The sequence below is a fragment of the Lagenorhynchus albirostris genome, chromosome 8 (assembly GCF_949774975.1).
Source record: "Lagenorhynchus albirostris chromosome 8, mLagAlb1.1, whole genome shotgun sequence".
NCBI classification, from domain to species: Eukaryota; Metazoa; Chordata; class Mammalia; order Artiodactyla; family Delphinidae; genus Lagenorhynchus; species Lagenorhynchus albirostris.
The window spans coordinates 28,251,253-28,274,670 of record NC_083102.1 but is presented as its reverse complement, the minus strand read 5'-3'; the positions used below and the strand labels follow the sequence as shown (position 1 = coordinate 28,274,670).

At 36.5% G+C, this 23,418-nt stretch overlaps 1 protein-coding gene across 4 annotated transcripts in view; it reads left to right on the top strand.

The window, feature by feature from the left end:
- Positions 1-23,418, top strand: part of PTPRZ1 (protein tyrosine phosphatase receptor type Z1) — a 159,232-nt gene that overhangs the window by 81,208 nt on the left and 54,606 nt on the right. For 3 of the 4 annotated variants that reach the window (XM_060156788.1, XM_060156786.1, XM_060156787.1), the window contains exons 3-8: positions 3,457-3,636; positions 5,787-5,938; positions 9,249-9,344; positions 9,823-9,889; positions 14,124-14,281; positions 14,449-14,599. In XM_060156788.1, the coding sequence (XP_060012771.1) occupies positions 3,457-3,636; positions 5,787-5,938; positions 9,249-9,344; positions 9,823-9,889; positions 14,124-14,281; positions 14,449-14,599 (804 nt within the window). The remainder of the gene's footprint in view (positions 1-3,456; positions 3,637-5,786; positions 5,939-9,248; positions 9,345-9,822; positions 9,890-14,123; positions 14,282-14,448; positions 14,600-23,418) is intronic. The other variant, XM_060156789.1, reaches the window with a different exon arrangement.

Below are 23,418 nucleotides of genomic sequence, written 5' to 3'. Positions count from 1 at the left end.
TTTAGTACTCTGCAGTCCTCCTGATGGGTAAATCACCCTGATAATCTTCTGCTGCAACTACAAGGCATATCCTAATTGTATCACTCAAGTGATACAATATAGTTCTAGTGAATTCTGTACTCCTGCTTCCTTGGGTATGTCATCCTGGTTTTTATTATGACATGGACTGAGGTCTCCAACTGCAAAATTAAAAACATTAATTTGGGAATTTTAAAAGTAATGTTTAAGCGTAAGGTTAACCTAATGGTTCATTATTAAAAACAGCTAAAGTATATTTAATGCTTCTTTGATTTATGTTTCGTCCTTGTGTGCAATCTTAACACTTTATTAATTTACTTTCCCTGGGTCTCTACTTACGATGATTTGAGACATCCTCTTTTCAGAGTTCACTGCAAAAAGAACATCAAGGTCTTATTTTTTTGGACTTTTTCTGTTTTACAGCCTTTTCACTAAAAAATTTCCTTTTGCCTGTTCTGGTTCTTCTATTTTGTCTGTTAATCACAGAAACTAAGGAGGCTTCCTGAACCTATACCGTACTTGACATCACGATCTAGTAGGTATTTTAAACTGAGTCTACACTCATACACTTCAGAGATCCAGTGACTCAGGATCATTGTGCTGTACAAGGTCAGACAACATACAATTTGGGCACGAGATCTTTCTTTATATCCTTCAGCAGAAGTTTAGTGGGGACTACTCAACAAAATTGTCATATAACAAACAGTCAGATGTGATCTGCAGTTGAGTTTAGAAATATTTCTTCAGTCGGTCAGTTTTCATTCTTTCTTTTTTCTTGTTTTCATCCTATGTTAGACCCCTGTGATCTCAGACTCATAAAATGAAAGACATCATCATTTTTTGTCCATTTCAGTCATTCAACAAATGTTTATTGAATACCTACTATGTGCCAGGCTTTTTTTCTAGACACTAGAGTGTGGGGGGTCATCTCGGAATCCTGCCTACCAGGTAGGTGGGGACCAAAATTGTGAAAGGGGCAAGAGAAGAAGCTGGAGACTAATTAGAAGGCGCTGGAGATGTCTAAGCCGTTGCTTCTCAAAATTTAACATGTGTGTGAATCTCCTGGGGATTGGGTTAAATTGTAGATTCCAACTTGGTGAGGCTACAGTGGAGGCCTGACTCTCCTGACAATCTCCTAGGTGATGGTGTTGCTGCATGTGAAACAGCAAGACTAACAGGCCAGTGATGACGGTGGCTTGGGCTAAGGGTGCTAACAGTTGAGATGAGAAATGATCTGATTAAGGACATATTTTGAAGGTAGACGCAAAAGGGCTTGCTGAGGAGGAAACAGAGGCACCAGGATGACTTCTGTGTTTAGGGGATGGCAGTGATTATAGGAGGCACTTGTAGGGCAGAAATCCAGTGTTCAGTTGTGGATATGCTAAGTTAGAATCCAAGTAGAGATGAGCACTAAACGCTGTGGACAAAACAGGTTATAACTCATATTCAGTGCTCTAGAGACTTAAAACTTTGTGTTTCTATGCACCACAATTATGAGACTCTTCCTAAGTGTGCTCAGAATTTATTGTACTCTTTGAAAAAATGTAAGCAATAAAAAGAGGTTTATTGATTCGTACTGCAATTTCTTTCTCTGCTTCTCTTGCATTGACGCTAGTAAAACAAGCAGCGTTTTCTTGTCCCCATGCCAGTGTTCTTTACAGTGAAATTAACGTATTATTACTCAAATTGTTAGAGCTGTTGCCAGAAGCCAAAATGTGCATCACTCTGCATATTTAAAGCATATTGTATTCAAGTGCTCTCTAAACAGAGAGCTACATTTTAAAATAAAATAAGTTTTCAGCACCTATTATTGATTCTGGTGTATGCCTCACTAGGAGATGAATGACCAAAATTTCCCTGGCTATATAGGCAGTTTCACGGTGTGACTATTATTTCTTTCCTGGGTTAAATTATGCAAAATTAGCTTTATCACATTATGAGAGCTTGCATGTAAGTCGATCCTCACTGATTCCCTTATCACAAAAAGAAGATGGTATAGACTAGAGTTGTACGGAGTGTATGTTTTCTTATAATTTCTCTGAACATCAACCATGTGAAATCTTGGCCTTACCCATACTCACGTTCTGAAAGAAAAGCATTTGAAAGGATAGAAGCTGAAAACGGTGCGGCTACCTGCTCTTTCGTGGAATGGCGGCAGAAATGCTAGAGTTTAGCCAGAGAAGAGGTTGAGACTTGGACTCACAACATTGCATATATTTTAATAGATGAACATTAAATAAAACATACCCATTGTTAGCACTGCTTGGGTGCTTAGCTAAGTTAATGTCCAGTGAAATAGGTTATGAGAGATGGTTTGTGGTTTCAGGTAGTGGTGAAATAAAGGCAACATAGGGCAATTTGGGTTTAGAGGACTATTCATTCTGTGGAACAGATGAAAATTCACTTCACTGTAAGCAAAAATCTTTAGAGAAAGCCCTGTTTTATTTTTTCTATTGTTAAACCATAAAATCTGTTAGGCTTTCTAACCAGGAAAAAAAAGGGGGAGAGGGGAAGGAAGGAGATATTTCAAGGAGAGCCTGTGATTACATTTTTATAAATAAGCCCTGAGCAGATGGAAATTAAACCAAATCGTTCAACGCAGGGATAAGAGAAAGTCTAAAGGGGCCTCCCCCCACCCCATCCCCGTGGAGAGTACTAAGGAAGTCAGAACTTAACTCCTCTCATCTGGACATGCTTCAATCTGGAACCCTGAGCTAGGACTAACTATCTGATAGGACAAGTAGGTTTTCTGTTGATTTGGAAGAGCGTGATGGCTAAACAAGGCCATTGTTGAACCCTGCACTTGTTCTATAAGCATCTTCTCATAGTGTATCATATTAAAACCCAGAATCTAAATCTAGGCATACAGTTGTTTCTCAGTATTGGAGAAGAATTGGTTCCAGGATTCCCTCAGATACCAAAATCTGTGATGCTCAAGTCCTTTATATAAAATGGTGTAGTATTTGCATATAACCTGCATACATCCTCCCGTATTCTTCAAATTATCTCTAGATTATTTATAATACCTAATACAATGTAAATGCTATGTAAATAGTTGTATATACAATGTAAATGCTATGTAAATAGTTGTATATACAATGTAAATGCTATGTAAATAGTTGTATATACAATGTAAATGCTATGTAAATAGTTGTATATACAATGTAAATGCTATGTAAATAGTTGCCAGTGCTATGGAGCATTCTGGAATTATTTTTACCAAGTGTGTTTACTCTGAGATTAGTTGAATCTGCAGAAGTGAAACCTGTGAATACAGAGGTCCAACTGTAATTATTTTAAGAATTGGTTTAAAGATGTCCCAATTTTCCCTACTATTGTGTCTACTTTTATGTAACATATTAACTACTTTATAAATATAAAATTTAACTTTTGCATGGTAATTTAAAAAACTAACTTCTTACTTTTTTTTCCCCCTAGGAGCATTGAATCAAAAAAATTGGGGAAAGAAATATCCAACATGTAATAGCCCCAAACAATCTCCTATCAATATTGATGAAGATCTTACACAAGTAAATGTGAATCTTAAGAAACTTAAATTTCAGGGTTGGGATAAAACATCTTTGGAAAACACATTCATTCATAACACTGGGAAAACAGGTAAAATATTTGCATTTTGTTTCTGACGTTAATATGTTTATCAGACCTAGAGTATGTTTAGGTTATTTTCCTTTTATTTTCTTTTGAATGATGTATTCTGAACCAGATAGAAACTATAGGTAGAAGAAGTCAAATAGGAAATTGGAAGTTTAGACCTTCTGAAAATGTGTACAAAATATTAAATGACCAAAGTCATAATACCATGTTCTCCAGTAATATAACAATAAAGATGCCTCCACTGGAAGAGCTGTTAAAGATAATATAATATATAGCTATTGTAATTTAATAACCCCATCACTGGTTAATCACTTAGTCAATCAGGATTTCTTTTTCTTGGGCATTTTATTTGATCTTGTCTGCTCAGCCTTGTGCTGTGTTCAATATTTAGATGTGAAAAAAGCAATCTACTATAATTGAATTTTAAGAAATTACTAGCCCTTCTATTAGAAAGTTTAAAATTATATACCATCCTTAGGAAGCACTCTCTAAGTTTTTTCTCTTAGTATGCAAAATATAATACCATAAAAATTCCAGTAAACAACAGATAGACAAAATAGTTTATAAAAGTGAACAGTATTGTTTTTCTGATCTTATAGGTTAAATGAAATTGTATGTATATCAGGAAGTTATGTAAAAACAAATATAGGAAAAAGATTAGAAAAAACATTCACTATAATAGTAGCTATATTGGTGTGGTTTTATCATTCATGGTATTTTTCTCTGTTTTCCATATTTTGGCAATATAATTATTTTAATGTGGTAATTTAATTTTAAGTCCCGTGAGGGTAGGAATTTTCAACATCAGTGCCTGATAAATAATAAGCATTCAGTAAGTATTTTTCTGAATGAATAATTTGAAAAATTATTACATGTTATAAGATATTATTAATTTAATACATAAAAGTATATTGTCCCAAATCTTGACATTTTAATTACCAGCTTTAAAGGATGTTACAAAGCAGTAAAGCATGTAATCTCTGCTTTATTTTTCTTAGTGGAATGTGGTAAAGCACTTGATCTTTAGAGCCACACTTTTTAGGTTCACTACTGGCCATTTAAAGCACAGTGTGGAACCTTGAGCAAGTTACTTAACCTCTGTGTGACTCAATTTCCCTATCTGTTAAATAAGGATTGTAATGGTATCTTCTTCCTAGGGTTGTATGAGGATCAAATATTTAATACACGTAAAGTAGTGTAATGCATGGCATGTCGTAAGTGATAAATGTTGACCATTATTGTTATTGTGTTTGTTGCTATTGTTATTATTCATGAAAGTTTATATCTCTAGCTGGCTGGTGTCCACTGGAAAAAAAAGCACAGCCTAAAAGTTAAGAATTATGTTTTATTTGGCAGACTTTATACTGGCCAATGTGTTGGATTCTGTTCCTAATGCCAACAGTGGTTTCTGCTTGATAGAACAAAGACTATTTAAATCTGATTGAGAGACATTGAAATCTTGCATTAGGGTCTCCAGAGAATCATTAATCTCCAGATGACTCCTAAAATACAGTCAGATAGTATCTGCTACGGAACTGAAATAGGAGAGTTTAAGATTCTGAGAGTTGCAACCGAGGCTTCAAACATGAGATGGCTTAAACCCCTTCAATAGGAATGGGTCTCCCGCCTCCCTTGCCACAGTCTAGGACAGAAGTTCTGAAGCTTGTTGAAGCCTGGAGTGATGCTTGGAGGCATAAGGAGATGGGACAAAAGCAGCAGCCTGTTAAAGAGTAGCAACAGGCTGACCTTGAGAAGGTTGGGGGTACCCCCAGGAAAAGACTTCCTCTTTCCACTCCTCTGTTCCTTCTCCCTTTAACTATCCCCTCACTACCCTCTGATGCGTTAGGGGAGCAGGGCTTTGGACACCAAACAAACAAATCTTGGAACACCAAACAGACAGGGCAGGTGGACTGCCTGTCTCCTGCTTTTAGTGCTGTATAGCAGTTAATGTCTTAGGTTTATTTTACATTTGTGGCAATAGGATACATTAAGTATACTATGCAGAGTTACAAAGTTCAGCTTCCAAAATGGTAACTTTTTCTAAATTTATCAAATAAATGATTTTATTAATGTACTTTAATAGATGAAAATTTAGTTGAATTTGCAATTTTGATTCTCAGAAACTTAGATGCAATTTTATTGTTTTTTTTAAGTGGAAATTAATCTCACAAATGACTACCGTCTCAGTGGAGGAGTTTCAGAAATGGTGTTCAGAGCAAGCAAGATAACTTTTCACTGGGGAAAATGCAATATGTCATCTGATGGATCAGAACATAGTTTAGAAGGACAAAAATTTCCACTGGAGGTAAGTCAATAGTTCCACTAGTTACTATTTCATTTTCTAAATCATTGGGATTTTATTTAGCATATAATTTAATTCATTTGTAATCAACTTTATAACTTATACAGCTATATTTTGTTTACTTAGTTAATATCTGCCTTCTTCACTAGCCTAAGCTCAATAAGATCCATATGTGATTTTCCACGTCCTGGTAATGCAGAGTGTCACATTATAGATGATCAATAAATACTGATGAGTGAATGAATGAAATTCTTTCCATAGCCCAGTAGAAACAGAAGGGGAAAATTTTATCAACATACTGGAGAATCAAAAAGCTTCAAATTAAAATGAGAAAATTTTCAGATTTAAAATTGGCAAAATAAATATAATTATAATAAATAGTGTGTGTGCAGTGAAATATGTAAACACTTTCATACATGTCTGGAGAAAGTATAAATTGGTAGACTTTCTGGGAAGCAGTTCACTTGTTTTTATCAAGAACTTTAAATGTTTTATTCTCAATATTCACATTTCAATTTGTAGCAATTTAGTCTGAAGAATAATTAAGGACATAAAAATTTATGTGCAAAGACTTATTTACAATAATAAAAATTGAAACAAAAGGAAATGATTAAATATATTATGATAGATTATTATAGATCTTGTAAAAATCATGTTTTTCAACTATTTATTTACACAGAAAAAGTTCATCATAAGTGCTTTTAAAAAGTGGAATGTAAAATAGTATACACAGTCTTTTTTTAAAATTAATTAAGTATTTAATTTTGGCTGCGTTGGGTCTTCCTTGCTGCGCGCGGGCCTTCTCTAGTTGCGGTGAGCGGGGGCTATTCTTCGTTTCGGTGCGCGGGCTTCTCATTGTGGTGGCTTCTCTTATTGTGGAGCACGGGCTCCAGGCGCAAGGGCTTCAGTAGTTGTGGCTTGTGGGCTCTAGAGCGCAGGCTCAGTAATTGTGGCGCACGGGCTTAGTAGCTCCGCGGCATGTGGGATCTTCCCCGACCAGGGCTTGAACCCGTATACACAGTATTATTATTCCAAATTTTGTAAAACATGAAACTAATTAGTGGCTGAGAGTACAGTCTGAGTCAAATGGACGAGGCTTGAATACTGGCTTCACCGTCTAGTTAGTAGCTATATGACATGACATTGTAAAAATTATTTAATTTCCCTAAGCTTCTGTTTCTGTTCCGTGAAATTGACATAATAGTAGTAGCACATCTCTGTAAAGTTATTATGAGGATTAAATGAAAGATTGAATTATTGCTATTGTAAAAATAATTGAAGGAAACCAAGAAAACATTAATAGTGATTTTCTCTGGGTGATGGCATTATAGGTGCCTTTTCTTTTCTCCTTTAAAGTTGCCATATTTTCAATATTACCTGTAATAAATCTGTATTACTTTTATAATCCAAAATAGTTATTGATAATAAAAATAAGATAAATTAGTTATTTCATAAAGGATTAAAATATTTTAATGTGGAGAAGCACATTCAAGTTTATGACTTATAACTTTTTAAATATCCTTAAAGAAAAGCATATTTATCAAATTTGGTTTGTTAAAAATACGAAAGTCAACCCATTAAACACATAACATTCTCACTTCCGAGAGTTTAGCTCTCTCACAATACTACTTAGAACAATGGTGAAAATCAAGAAAAACTCTAACAATAACAAAAGCTGTGATTTGGCAAAGTAAATTATACAGAATCTGTGTACTAAACCTCACGTATTTTTCTTATTTAAAAGCCCCTCAAGTTGTCTCTCAGAGATGTCATTTGTTTGTTGTTTGCTTTTTATTTTATTTTTAAAAACATTCATGGTTTTAATTTTATTTATTTATTTTATTTATTTTTATTTTTTTGGCCGCGCCACGTGGCTTAGCGGGATCTTGGTTCCCTGACCAGGGATTGAACCTGGGCCCACAGCAGTGAAAGCCCAGAATCCTAACCACTGGACCGCCAGGGAATTCCATCTTGTTTGTTTTTCAAAACGCTCTCCACGTAATTGTGCAAGCAGGGAAACTGGGGGGTATGCGTGACCTGCAGGGAAACTGGGCGGTATGCGTGACCTGCTCTTTCTTTCCGGCCTCTCACATCCTATAATCAGCGCCTCAGTCCTGCCCCTAAATGATGTGGGAGGTCAGAAAAAGGTTCAAACCACCTTTGTCTCTTACTTGAGTATCTAAGTCCCTGCAGCTAGTTTCTCTCCAGTCTTAATCCCTTCTGCTCTCCCCCCTTCTCCCCAGCCCTGCCCCCTTCCCATCAGGGACTTCTATTGCCCTCCAGCCCAAACTGCTGGGACTGCCTGTGTGGCCCCTGCCTACTTCTCCAGCCTCATATCTCTCTTCTCCTCTCACGTGTGCTCAACTGAACTTCTAACAAACTACTTTCCATTTCCCACACTTCTCATACTTTCTCGCCTGTAGGCCTTTTCCTCGCCGGTCCCTCTGACCTGAACACACATTCATCTCTTCTGCTTTTTCCTCTGTCAACTTGAAAGCCACTCATGCTTCAGGGGTCAACTTGGAAATCCTCTCTCTGAAAAGGTTTTGGTGACCACCCAAGGCAGGAGCCACTGCCTTCCTCCGCTTCACACCTGCTATTTCTCTGATCCATAGCCCTAACTGCACATTAATCTTTTCAGAGGCTTTCTGCTCTTCCCTTAATTATATGTCTAAACTACCTGAGTTACCAAATTTCCAAGCCCACGACCCTAGGAGCACCAGCTTGTAAGTGAGAGTGGAGGCTGTTAGAGATAGATGTGTGGACTGAAGTAGAAATGAACAAGGGATAGCCTCGCACCAGGGGGGAGAGACTTAAAATAAGGAATTTATGACTCCTTTGGTATTTTTTAGGTAGAAGCAGAGAGTTCTTGAGAGTTTCACTGTTAGTAGAGCACAATACAATAATGTCCAAAACTGGTAGCTCAGACCATCAAGAAAGGCATGTCCATTCAGGAAAGAATGAAACCATATTTGAAAGAATTCCATCAAAATAGTGAAAATAACATTTGATAATTTATTACATTTGATAATTGCTCTAGTAAATTATTCAGTGTCCCCTGATAAGCACAAAGTGGTCATTTCAGTTCTAGATCTGTCCAACTTCTTATTTCTTTCTTCATTGAAGGATAAGTGATAGTTGTGTATACATGTAATTGATAAAATATTTTGAAAATTCACAAAATATAGAATTATATAGTTTATAGAATTTTTCAAATAGAATTTAATGAACTGATAAATCATTTTATTGTCTTTTTGCTGACTTTTTTGTGAAGTCTTTGTATGTAATAAAGCCATCTTTGTTACATTTATAGATGCAAATCTACTGCTTTGATGCGGACCGATTTTCAAGTTTTGAGGAAGCCATTAAAGGAAAAGGGAAGTTAAGAGCTTTATCCATTTTATTTGAGGTAATCATTATACAGAGATTTAGCACTAACTTTTCAATCGTGGGGAATATCAAAACACACTTTTTTACAAATAGAAGGGCTCATAAGTGGAATGATAACTGGTGATTATTTTCAAAGAGAACAACCTCTTGGCTGGTATGTTTAAAAGGGGACTCTTGTATTTGTCAATTGGATATGTCACTTCCAGCTGGAGCAAATCTGTGCACTCGTACACTACAAGATTTGCTTATTCGCAAAGCATCAGCATGATACAGCAGTAACTGTGAATCGTAACATTTTAAAATGTCCTTTTCTTCATGGAAAATTTGAAAATTATCTGGTTTTTGTTTGGTTTATTCTTAACTTGCTGTGAAAAAAAAGTGTGCATTTAGGACATTACTTTTGAATACTTAAAATAGAATTTACTAATCTTTACATTTTATTGAATAATTAGTCAAATATTTTATGCAACTTTTAGAACATCATTCTTCTTTCACAGGTTGGAATAGAAGAAAATTTGGATTACAAAGCAATTATTGATGGAGTTGAGAGTGTTAGTCGTTTCGGTAAGCTATTTGGAGAAATCTCTTTCTTCCAGATTTACTGGAATGCATATGAATTTTTACAATGTTTTTACAATGTTATAAAAATCACTTGTTCCAAGGAAGAAGGGCAGACATTTGTAAAGAGGAGCAATCTCTCACATCTTACACTTGACGGTTTATACACTTCTCACTAAAGAACAATTCATCAGAAATTTTTGTCACATGAAATCATAAAACGTTAATGTAAGTAGGAAGTTGGAAGTTTTCTAATTCTTTTATTGAAAATAATCTAATCCCATTATGCATTTAAACGTATTTTTATTCTGTCTCTGCATTGTACATCTGTAAAAGACTCTATAATCTGAAACCAGTTAATTTTATAAAAATTATATTTTAAAGTGAAAAGGGAATTGTTACTCAAGTTCAAATGTATTCCCTGGTGGTTTCCTTGATAAGTCCTTTGCTTTACCAATATGATGAGATAAGATTTTTGGAAGGTGAATGCCTACATAGAACAAGGTTCACTATACTTTTATACTGTTCTGCCTGCTATCTCACGGATCTTGTAATTGGTCACAGCAAATGCTTTTGACAACATTGGCAAGAGACAGCAAACCTGTTGTTATTGTTGTTTTATTTTTATTAAGCAGAGTATTAATGTTGTCCTGAGTTATCAATAAAGGAGGAGTATTCCTCTCCGGGAAGCTGCAAAATGTGAAATCAGAAACACAACTCACATAGATCCTTTTCCTGAAAGCAGAAATCTGGCCTAGGGTTGATTCATCTTTGTCAATTATATGTGAGAACTTGAATTGACCAAACTCTTCAGAAGTCAGGCATATGTGAGCTCCTGCAGTGCAGCTTTCTTTCTTTTTTTTTTGAAAGGTGCAATCAAACGGCATAAAGCTGTTAGTTATCTCCCTCCATCCACCTAGATTGCAGAATTCAACATTGAATGCCATAAGCCACACTTAATTTTTCCCTCATTTAGTCAGAAAGTGGAGTCTTTGCAGACTGCAAGAAGGCAGCTAGTTTGAATTCCTAAACTTAAAATGATGTAAAATATGAACCTGAATGTTCCCAGGCCTTGCACCAGCCTGTGGGACCACATATTCAAAATAGTTGCCTTAGTTTCTGAGAACTTGAATCTGAGTCTGAATTCTAAATAATCTTGTCTTGACACTGGAGGAGAGGAAGACATACTTTTAGAAGTTACTAATTAACCCATTAAACCTAATGTAACTTGAATTTTCTAATGGATTAAAACGACTTAGGTTGTATCTACATGACACTATCAATTCTGTCAATAGGTTTTTACTTCTAAGATTTAGTCTTAAATGCAGACTGGAAGCCGTTATCTATAACTTTATTAGCAGGCTTCTTTCTTCCTGAAGAAGTTTCTGTATTGCAGAAAAAAGTAACATTCAATAACTAACTTTTAAATGGAAATAGTTTTTTTCCTTGAGGCTTTCTGGATGTGTCCAATCTTCATTTCATTTAGAGCTGTAATACACTATTAAGATCATCTGGTCCAAAATGTAAAATAGATAGCTAGTGGGAAGCAGCTGCGTAGCACAGGGAGATCAGCTCAGTGCTTTGTGACCATCTAGAGGGGTGGGATAGGGAGGGTGGGAGGGAGACGCAAGAGGGAGGGGATATAGGGATATATGTATATGTATAGCTGATGCACTTTGTTATACAGCAGAAACTAACACAACATTGTAAAGCAATTATACTCCAGTAAAGATGTTAAAAAAAATCATCCGGTCCAGTTATTTCATTTTGTAATGAGGAATTTGGGGTTCAAGAAGACTAAAATCTTGCAAAAGCTTTACTCTACTTAAGGTTTTCAACTCTGGCTGCATGTTTGAATCACCTGGGGATGGTCTTTTAAAAAATGTAGACGCACCTAAAATTATAGCCTAAAAATAAATATAGATGCTCAGGTCCCACTACTAGAGATTTAAATGAAAACAGCCTAGGGTGGGGTCTGGGACATTGATTTTTTTTTTAATGCTCCCCAGATAATTCGTATACTGCTACTCTGTACCGTACCATCTCACTTAGGCTAGATTAAATTGGCGTCAGGGACTATTTCTTTTTTTTTTTTTTCCCGGTACGCGGGCCTCTCACTGTTGTGGCCTCTCCCGCTGCGGAGCACAGGCTCCGGATGCACAGGCCCAGCGGCCATGGCTCACGGGCCCAGCCGCTCCGCGGCATGTGGGATCCTCCCGGACCGGGGCACGAACCCGTGTCCCCTGCATCGGCAGGCGGACTCCCAACCACTGTGCCACCAGGGAAGCCCAGGGACTATTTCTTAATGACCTAAATCTACAAGACAGAGCAGAGGACATGTACTGGACTGGGTAGTTAAACACAGATAAGTTAAAATAAGTTAAACACAGATCTCACTGGTAAGCAGATTGCTGCCCATATGAGTGAGGACTGGTACACAAAGAGCAAAATGGCCAAGGCAGTGCCATTGGTAAGTGCTGTTGGAAAGATGCAAGATCAAAAATGGGACTCTTCAAGGAGATGGATTTAGCTGGGTTGTTTCAAGGTTCTAAGACTAGATGGAACACTTAGGAAAGGTCTACCAATTTTTTGTAGGAATTCTCTATTCTCGATACAAGTTATATATCTTTGTAAATATAGCAGGAATAAATCAATATTTTTCTTATATATATAAAATCTGAAATATATTTTCTACTCTTTGTCCTGCCTTTTTACTCTCTTAATGGTGACTATTGATAAAGAGATCCTGAGTATCATGTACATCATTCTTCCCTTTGTGAATAACACTTTTTGCATGCTATTTAAGAAATCTCAACCTACCCTAATGTTATGGAGATAATTTTCTATGTTTTCCTCTAAAAGCCTTATTAGTCTGTTCACATCTAGATCCACACTCTATTTAGAACTGATTTGTGCTTACGGTGTGAAGTAGGGAATAAAGATTCATGTTTTTCTATAAGGATATCCAGTTGACACAGCAGTGCATATTGAAAAGGTTAATCATTCATTACATAGTAATTTTTCTGTCTTAAATCAAGTAACCATATATGTGTGTGTCTGGACTCTTTATTTTCTTCCATAGTTCTCCATCTTTGCATAAATATCTCACTATCGTGATTTCTATGGCCTTATATAGTAGGTCTTCCTACTTGGTATCCCTACCTTGGTTATTGCTCAAGATTGTCTTAACTTTTTTTGTGGTTACATTTAAATTTTAAAAACAGAATGTCAATTAATACACACACAAACACACACACACACACCCCAACACCAACCCATCTGGAATTTTGATTAAGATGTCATTGACTCCATAAAACAACTTGGGGAAAATTAACATCTTCACAATACTGAATCTTCCCATTAACATGATATTTCCCACCATTTTAAGGTTTTATCTAATTCTCTCAAAGTTTTTAAATTTTCAGTGTAGATGTTTTACACATCACTTGTTAGATTTACTTGTATTTGATATTTGTTGCTATCATGTTATATTGTTTGAAATTTCATTTTCTATTGTTTGTTACCAGTTAATAGAAGTACAATTAAGTTTTATATATTGGTGTTGCATGCAGTGACTTTGCTAAACACACTTATTAGTTCTAATAGTCTGTAAATTATTTTCAATATTTCACATGCTCAGCTGAGTTATTTGAAAATTATGATGACATCATTTTTTCCTGCCCAATCTTCATGACTCTTTTTTTCTTTTTCATACCTTATTGTAAATAAATAAAGTAAATAAATGGTCCCAGTCCTCCAGTTCAACGTTAGATAAAAATGGTGGTATTGTAGAAGGATTCCTTGTCTCATTCTTTATCTCTAAGGGAAAAACTTTCAATAAGTCATTTTTAAATATGATGTTTATTATAGACTTTTGAAGATATCTTCATCAGAATAAGGTTTTTTCTTTTACACAAATTGGTATTAAATCCTATCAAATGGTTTTACTGTATCTATTCAGATGACCATATGATTTCTGAATATCTTTCATAGGTAAAAATAATCTCTCCAGCATCTTGCCCATGTAATGATAAAGCATCTAGCACTATGTAGGGATATATGCAAGAAAATTTAGAGTATGCCAGTTTTATCACCATTTTTGAAATAAATCTAAAATGTTCTTAAAATTTCAGTTCTGATTAAATACATACCAAAGCATATGTCTTTGTTTCATAGGAGCTTTGAGCAGCTAAGTTCCACTGTTGGGATTTCAGCTGAGATGTGTGTGATTCCTTTGTAGGGAAACAGGCTGTGTTGGATCCATTCACATTGCTGAACCTTCTGCCAAACTCAACGGACAAGTATTACACTTACAATGGCTCCCTGACATCTCCTCCCTGCACAGACACCGTTGACTGGGTTGTTTTTAAAGATACAGTTAGCATCTCTGAAAGCCAGGTAATCTTGGAAATTCACACAAATGAAGTAATTTGAAGCAATTTTGAAAGCATTATTTTCTAAGCTTTACTATAGAATATCTATTTTAAAGCACTTGCCGATATGCCTTTGAAGCAGATACACAGTTAAATTATGTGTTATTATATGTTAAATTATCTTCTTTCCAGCTGGCTGTTTTTTGTGAAGTTCTTACAATGCAACAGTCTGGTTATGTCATGCTGATGGACTACTTACAAAATAATTTTCGAGAACAACAGTACAAGTTCTCCAGGCAGGTGTTTTCCTCATATACTGGAAAGGAAGAGATTCATGAAGCAGGTGTGTATTGAAATATAATTTTGTAGGAGGTAATTGTGGTATAGTGGAAAATATACAAGGCTTTGATTTTTGGAAATATTTTGATTATAGCCTTGTAGCTTTAGGTAAGCACTTTAACTTCTCTGAATCTCAGTTGCCATTTTTATAAAATGGCAATTAAAAATATCTGTCTTTCCAACATGAATAACCCCATTTTGCAGACAAGAGACACAAATTCAGTAAGGAAAATAATTTTTCTAAAATACATAGTAATAGGTGGCAAAGTCACATACACACCTCCACATTCTTTGTGTCATTTTCCTGAGCTAACAGCTATAAGAGAGGGATGAATAAGGGGTGAGGTGTTCAGAGCTTGGGGAGATCACTTCTGGTTGGGATGACTAGGGAATCTCCGTGGGAGAACCACATTTGACCTGAGTCTTGATGTGTGATTTGGGTTTTAAATAAGTACTCATCCTTGTGCTGGCAGCTCCCAGAGAAGCCTAGTACCTAGTAAGGATTGAAACCAAAGGCACTGAATTATTAATGAATAAAAAGTGAGTCTTTCCCCCAGTTTCTTTCTTTGAAAGAAAAGAAGTTTGTCCTTGTCAAGTCCAGGCGATGGAGAGGAGGGAAAGTCTCTGGAGTCTTTTGAAGCTGACACAGCAGTCAGAAGCCTTTGAAAGTGTCCAGAGGACACAATCAGTTGCGTCTACTGACTTGTTCTTTTCAGTTCACACTGAGGGTGCACTGGTTCATGAAAGAAAGAGTTGAAGTGGCCTTTGCTTTGGGCACTGAAAACCTTTCCAAGTACATGGTCTTCTTTGATCCCCGTCCTGCAATGAATTTTTGGCCGTGTATAATATTAATTCAATAATTGTCTGCTTTTGAAGGTTGGGCATTAAAACAGCATGTTTTTATTGTTTCAATGTGATATTTTTGGGAATTGTTTATCCTTTAACAACGACAGAGCACAAGACAACAGTGATGAATAGCTGCACTTAATGTGACATTGTTTCAAATTAAATTGCCCCAAAGTGAGGACATTTAATTATATTTCTACCAAAAATAGTAAATACTAAAACTTCCTGTCTGGTAAATAATACACAGTTGATTAGAAAAAAGAAACAGATTTACCCATCTCCTTTTCCAAAATGCAAATGACCAAATCACAAAGTAAATAAATATGATTTTTTGGCCATGTACTTTTATTAGTTATACTTTATTAAAACCCTTCAGTGGCTCCCATTGCTTTTAGAATAAAATCCAAACAGTTTGTCATTACATGGTAGGTCCTATTCAGCACTTACTGGCCTTAGTGCTTACCCCTCCCTGGCCAACTTCCTTCCCTCATCCCGACCTCTATGAGGTCCCTGAAGGGGGCAGACCACACTCTCCCAGGTTGCATGTTCTTCCCTGCTGGTCTCCTCCTTGTTCTTCAAGACTCAGGTAGACCATTGCCTCCATTGGGGAGCCATCTCTGACTCTACCTCCACCCCTACCAAGCCTGGCTCTGGCCCGGGGGCACAGGACTGTGCCCTCGTGAAGGTGCCGTGCCCATAGGGTGCAAGATGAATGATGCTCGTCTGGAGTTCCTACACGCTGGGCAGCCACACTTCTTAGCAGTTGCCATTGTAGGATATTGTCTGTCTACTTATCTGTCCCCCACCACCGTCTGAGCTCCAAGAAGGAAGTAACTAAGTCTTTTATCACTTTACCTCCTTTGCTGGGCTAAAGTAAAGCTCTCATTCATCAAATAGTCACCAAATGACTGAAAACATCCATTTGCATATATAATAAAAATACGGCAGGCTATGCTCAATGGGTGCCTCTTGCATCGTTTAACATGTAAACCCTTATGTAAACCCTTCCGTTTTAATGTACATCATTGTTGTTTTTCACAGTTAAGGGATGAAGGCTAAAAATAATAATAACAAAAACAGTAATAGACCAGTGTGTTCAAACAAGCATTGGCCGTATTTTCCTCATTTTATAGTTTGGGAAGCTGATATTCAGTGGCTCACCCAAGTTCATGGAACTGTAAAAGGCTGGAGTCAGTATTTGAACCCAGGTCTTCCTAATTCTACAGACTTTCAAAGTTCTCTCCACTATGCTTTATAAGGGAACATAATTTATGCTTACATAATTTTATAATAAAAACTGATGACTTTAATGACATGAAACTTTTTTAAACATAGTATTGGCTCTTTTCAAAAACTAGGACAATTGAATTCTTGCATTTTCCATTATGAGTATTTGCATTCACCAAGCACGTATTTTCCATGTGCATACTCCTGTGATTTTTTTTTTCCCTTAATACACTATTGCCCTTCTACTTTCTCGAACTGAATTTGAAAATAAGAACTGAGGATTGCATTTATTTTCAGGATTTAATCTTTATTAAATTTAGTCTGAAAATGTTTTTATTACATGAGCATTGTAAAAAAGGAGAAAATATAGATAAGCACACAGGAGAAAATAAAAATGCCTTATACTGTCATTACCCAGAGATAACTGCTATGAGGATTTTGAGGAATATCCTTCTAGGTCTGTCTCTTAAATTAAAACTATATTATTGTATCTCACAAAAATCAGGCTGTACCACACTTATCTGTTTATTGATTTTGCTTTACTTAACGATGTAAATATATCATTAATCACATTCTTAATTTTATGTACTATTCCATTGTGTAGTCATAGCAACTTATTAAGTCAGTTTCTCAGTTTGGGACATTCAGATTATATTTCTATATTTTGCTATTATAAATATCGAACATCCTCATTTTGACCATGAGAAAAGTAAGAGGTGGCATGAAAATTGTTAGAATTCTGCTCTTGGTAAATGCATTGTAGAAAAACATATTTTGCAAAATATCAATCCATTATAAGTAATTGCAAAACCCATGAGAGGTCTGCATATCCATGCAAACTTCTTGAGGGTAGAAATCAAGCCTTATTCATTTTTGCATTCATAGGAAAATGCACTCAGTGTTTGTGAATGAATCCATATTTTACCAGAACTTCAGTCCTCTATTTTTGCATTTTTACCTAGCGTTGCCATTTATTAAAAGGCATTTATTTTTGGCTTCAAGGAATGGGCGGTGGCTCTTCTAAGAATCACAGAATTTAATGGAATCATCTGATGTTGAAGGAGTTAGTACCAGCTGTCTCTTAGTTAATGAGAAATACGTGTCAGTAACCATACAAACATAACGTGTGTGTAGAGGAGGTGAAGTCCAGGTTTGCCCCCTGCCTTCCAGGCAACAGATGCCTCCCTGCTGCCCTCTTATCCCCCTAGCAAGGCTCTCCACCTAGAAGCAGGGGCCTCCTGACGCACAGTAGGAAAGAGCTGGGTCTTTTAAAGCCCAGTCGACTTCTGGTTTCAAACCGCAGTGCAAATACTTATTCGTTATATAAAAATTGTCAAGTTATTTAATTTCTCTGAGCTCAGTTTCCTCACCTATAAAATGTGAGTTCAAAATGGCCACCTTGTAGGGTTGTTGTGAGGTTTAAATGAACTAAAGTTTGCAAAGCAGTCCATTCCCTTGAACATAATATGCTCCAGACCCATAGCTCCTATTACTGTAGTGTATGTGTTTGTGTGTATGTATACACTCATGTATATATGTGTGTGTATGCATTTATATATTTGTATATATAGAATGGGGCAAGCTCTCACTAGTACGGCGTGCTATTCAAGTTTTCCGTGCTTAAGGCTTTTGTTTGTTAAGTAGAATTATAAATGCACTTTAAATCTCATTTGCTAGCATTGTAATATTATTTAATGCAAACTTTTTTAAAAAAACCATAAAATATAAAATGCTTTTCAAGGCAGGGTAGCATGAAAAGAGTGTCTTCATAGCTTAGTGTTGTATTTGAGCTACGAGAAATTTTCTGTAATTTCCTGAAAAATGTCATGATGCATTATGCATCAGTAGACCTACCTTCCTGAAGGTCAGTAGTTGTAAATAGCATTCATTAAGGTCACATGTACATTAACTCTGTGCTCTAACCATCTGCAGAAAAGTGACATGGAGATTATTTACTTCTTGGAAGATTATATGCTACAAACTGAACTGTTGACGAAATGACTGTGTGTTCCTAGAGAAGATTGACTGAATTAGGTAGAATTCGAAATATTTCTTTTGGTTATTTAAAGGGAATGGCATATAATCATTGAGAAGTGCAAAGCAGTGATAGATCATTTCTAGTTAGTTTTGACATTTGTGGCAATCTTTACATTCGTCTTATTAAGATCTGCTACTCCGTGAGGGGAAATCACAACCTTAATATTGATTGTCTTCTGAGTCTGTCAGTCTTCAAGTTCCTCACGTGGTAGTCATCAAATTCCCTGTCTCAATACTTTTTAAAATGAGACTCATAAACCTCAAACAAGGAAGTGGTGGATTTATCAGTGCACATTCACGGAAGTACTTTTGCCATGGGCTGTGTTAAACGGTACCAAACCTCAAACAATGGGAAATACTGGGTAAAAACCTAGTGACATTTTCTCTGCCACTCCCCAAGAATCACCACGCTGTCTTTTCACTTCCATCTACATTTTTACTCATAATCCGTGGAGGTAAGACTGGGCCTTCTCCCTTAGGGCATGTGTCCCTTCTCCCAGGATGGGCACATAGAACAGCAAAGGCAGAAGAAAACTCCTATCTCCTGCCCTCGACCATCGGCACCGGCTTTCGTGATTAGTCAATCACGAGACATGTCATAGGGAAAGAGGTGTCATGTTCTCCTCCTTTGTGCTTTTCCTTCATTTACTTCCTTTTCTTTTCCCACTTCTTTTCCTTTTTCCTCATGACACTCAGCGCTTTGCCTATTACTCTTTTGCAATTTGCTCTGCAAGGCATACGCATTCCTATGTAGGAGGTGTTCACTCTCCATGTCCAGTCATTTAAGTGATGAGAAGGGAAAGGACTTCGTGTGAGCTAAGCGTGTGAAGCTTTTACAACTTTTAGTGAGAAAAACGTGGACTTTTGAAAAGCACAACCTAATTTGATCTAAATGGCAGAATTTTTAAAAGATTATTTTGCATTCCTCTGTAAATGGAGTCTAGGATTTGGAAACTAGAAGCACCCGTTACATTTAATACCTTACTAAATTTAAGGATTAGAGGAGTGAGTTTCCTATAGGCAGGGATGACACCGTCTTTATTTGTATGTCCAAGAGTACCTGGAACCAAGTAGATGAGAAGTGAATGTTAAAAATAAGTTTTTAAGTAAGAACACTTACCACTCCCTTAAAATGGAGACCACATTCTCGTTCTTTATATGTGAGGATCCCTTGCATGTGAACTGAAGCGCTTACTTGTATTCTGTGTGACTCGACGTGGACTCCAGATTTGTCACAGCCTGGCTCATAGCCACAAGCTTGCAGAAACCCGATTCTCCTCCTTGGCCAGTGTTCCTTAAAGGATCAGTAACTGTGATCCAGGTCACGTGTAGCTTGTAGAAAGGAACCAGGGCATGCGATTCATTCCTAAGGAAGGAAATGGGACCTCAACATAGTGTAGTTGTGAACTCCCCATAATCAAGGAAATTATATTTTTCTTACTATTTTATTACATTTATTGGTAGCTTGTATTTGGTGTCTGACTATATGTTGATCTGGAAGACACTTCTTGATTTTCAATCCAGATAATGAGCTTTATGGAGTGTATGTCCTTCTAATAAGATAAACTATTTTCAATACAAAATATAATGAAAACTTAGTGCAGATTAATAACTTATTCCATAGTCATTACGCAGCTTTATGTCTGAACACCAGGTAGTGTATATAAAATTAACTAGATTGTTATTTAAAAGATCCCGTCCTACCTTATAGAAGGGCAACCCTTTGGCAAGGTCATAGACTATATACGGAAGTACTGGTCTTTCTCTTGAATACATTCTAAAGTATATATCTTTTTTCCATAAAATTCTGTATTTCAGCATCTAAAGATAAGATTCAGCGGCAGCTTTATAACATATTACTAAGCTATGATTATCAATAAGCAAAAGGAATGTTTTAAAAATAAATTTCTAATTACAATGTAAATTTAAACTCTTAAACAAATTACTAATAAGCTTTTACAGAAGTGTAAAGAAGAAAACAAAGGAATGAAAACCTGATGGCAAGGAAATGTGAATTTCTTTTCAGAGTCCTACTTTATATTAATGCTGATGAAGTACCCACTGATTTCTACTATTTGAAGTACCCACTGATTTCTACTATTAAGGCAAGATAAACATAGACGTCTGACCAAAATTGCCTGCACTATTTAGGAAGTAGTCCTTTGGGTATTTTGCAGCTAATAACTTTATGTTTTTCTCAGTTTCTCAGAGTTTTATGTTTTGTGTACATGCATAAAACTCTAATGCATTTTAAGATAGTTTCATCTTTGAGGAAGAGATAGTTCACTTTAAATCATTCTCACTCTGTACAAAGTGGGAGTGATTTTTGAACAAAATCTGCAAATGATATTGTCCAGAATCACTTTCCGTCCTTTAAAAACAGACTTGGGATTCATCAGAATCTAGGCTGAGGCAGTCCTGTTCCTCCACCTGTATAGTTTGTTAGCAGCTTACTTCTGAGATGCTTTGGTGGTCTTCTGCCATCTGGCGGACACTAGTAGAATTGTCACTAGATAGAGTAACGATGATGGAGTCTAGACCTGAATTAGAATACATTTTCTTATTCTGAATTCGTGGTTTTGATAACGGAAGAATTGTCCTCTTGTTCCCAAAGGAACACCCCACCCTACATCCTCGATAAACAAAAAATGGTATATAGTTTTAACAGTGAAAACTTCTGTCTCTAACTCATACAAAGTTATTCATATATTGATTTAAAGAGTATATGTGTATATATAGTTATGTTTATATATATTTATGTTTCTCTGAATCATTCATATACCATTGCTAGCATAGCATACATATGCCAAAATATCTGTTATTAAGTACTGTAATAAAATTTGTTTCAATTTATAAGGTCAATTGTTAGTTTTGGGTGCCCTCCCATGTTCACGAGAAAAACTACAGACTGAGAGAGACAAAAAGGCTTTTTGGTCATATTCTGATGCTGCTGCTTGCATGTTTTCGTTGGGTCCTGGAAATAGTTTTGGCAGTAGCAATGATTGGTTGACTTAAGTAAACTGCATGGTCTCGTCTAGTGGTTTGCAACTTCTGGTATCCCTTTAAAGCAACGCCTGGATTCTGTGAGCATAATATGCTCTGCGAGCATAATCTTTGGCCTTAAAGACCTTTCTCTCCCTCTCTTTTGCAAATCTATCTGGCCTATGAAGAGATTATATTCATTACTTTGCTTTATTAGCACAGTATCATGAATTTTGTCATTTTTATCCTCACAGTTAGTCCAAATTATCACATGATGAATGTATTTCAGAAAGTATCAGAGTTTTCTTTCTGATGGGACTACATTTTTGGCATGATTCCCAGCATGGGTTTCAATTCATTTTAAGAAGTCCCTGAATGGGTTTCAGTATATTTTTTCAGCTAAGACAAACAAATCTTCTAATTCCCTGAAATTAATTGCTTAATCTATTTATGATGCCAAAGTGGGATTTTTGTCAGCAGGTCTGAAAAATATTGAAATAATAGTTTTAGTTGTTCTTCTCTGGTTTTCTGTCATAGGGAATTTTTAGTTAGTTTAAGGATTTTCAAACAATAAAACGTCTGATAATAGACCATCTTTTATCATTGAAATTCTCCTCATCCTGAGCTAAGCATATTTGTCAGGTACCCAACAAGTGTAATAAAGACACCATAAACTTGAAGATATACTTTGTTCCTTTATTTTTTTTTATTTTATTTATTTATTTATTTTTTTGCGGTACGCGGGCCTCTCACCGCTGTGGCCTCTCCCGTCGCGGAGCACAGGCTCCGGACGCGCAGGCTCAGCGGCCATGGCTCACAGGCGCAGCCGCTCCGCGGCATGTGGGATCTTCCCGGACCGGGGCACGAACCCGCGTCCCCTGCATTGGCAGGCGGACTCTCAACCACTGCGCCACCAGGGAAGCCCTGTTCGTTTATTTTTGAAAATGAATCAGTATGCCAGATATATTCAAGACAGTGTTCTGGGCAATACAGAAATATGAAGCTCTGGTTCTTATGTTTATAATCTACTAAAGGAGTTAAGACATGCAATGAAATAATAATAATGCAATGAAATAATAATGAATAATAATGCAATGAAATAATAGTGGTAAAACAAAACAGACAATTGAAAAAGACAGCGATCACTTCAGCAGAGATCAAAGCATGCATGACAGAGAAGGTTGCGCTTGATCAAGACGTTTCCTGAGTGGGAAGATCAGACGTCAACAGATAGAGATAGGAGGTGTCGACTGAAAAAAAATGCACAACCTAAAAGTTGAGCGTTATGTTTTATTCGGCAGACATTCTAAGCACTTCAAGCCCAGGAGACAGGACTCTCAGATCACTCTGAGGGACTGCTCCGAAGAGGCAAAAGGGGGAGCCAGGATATATAGGAGTTTTTGCAACAAAGACCAGGTAGTCAGAACATCAAAAGGTTACCTACTGTTAATTCAAGAAAACCAGATATCTCAAGTTAAGGAATTTAGCATTTTTCTATGTATCGGAGGATGCACGAGTCTGGGCTCACCGAAATCATTCCTTTGATATGCACCTCAGCTATCTGGGGTCAGTTTCCTGTACACTGTCATCCTGAGTTTCCTCAGGGGGCACGGTTGGGGCAGCTGTAATGTGATGGCTTGACGGCTGCAACATCCTTTGTTTACTGATATGGCAGGCAATATTTTTCATTCACAGAAGGAAGGAAGAAGTATCTCAGATACAGGAAATGGC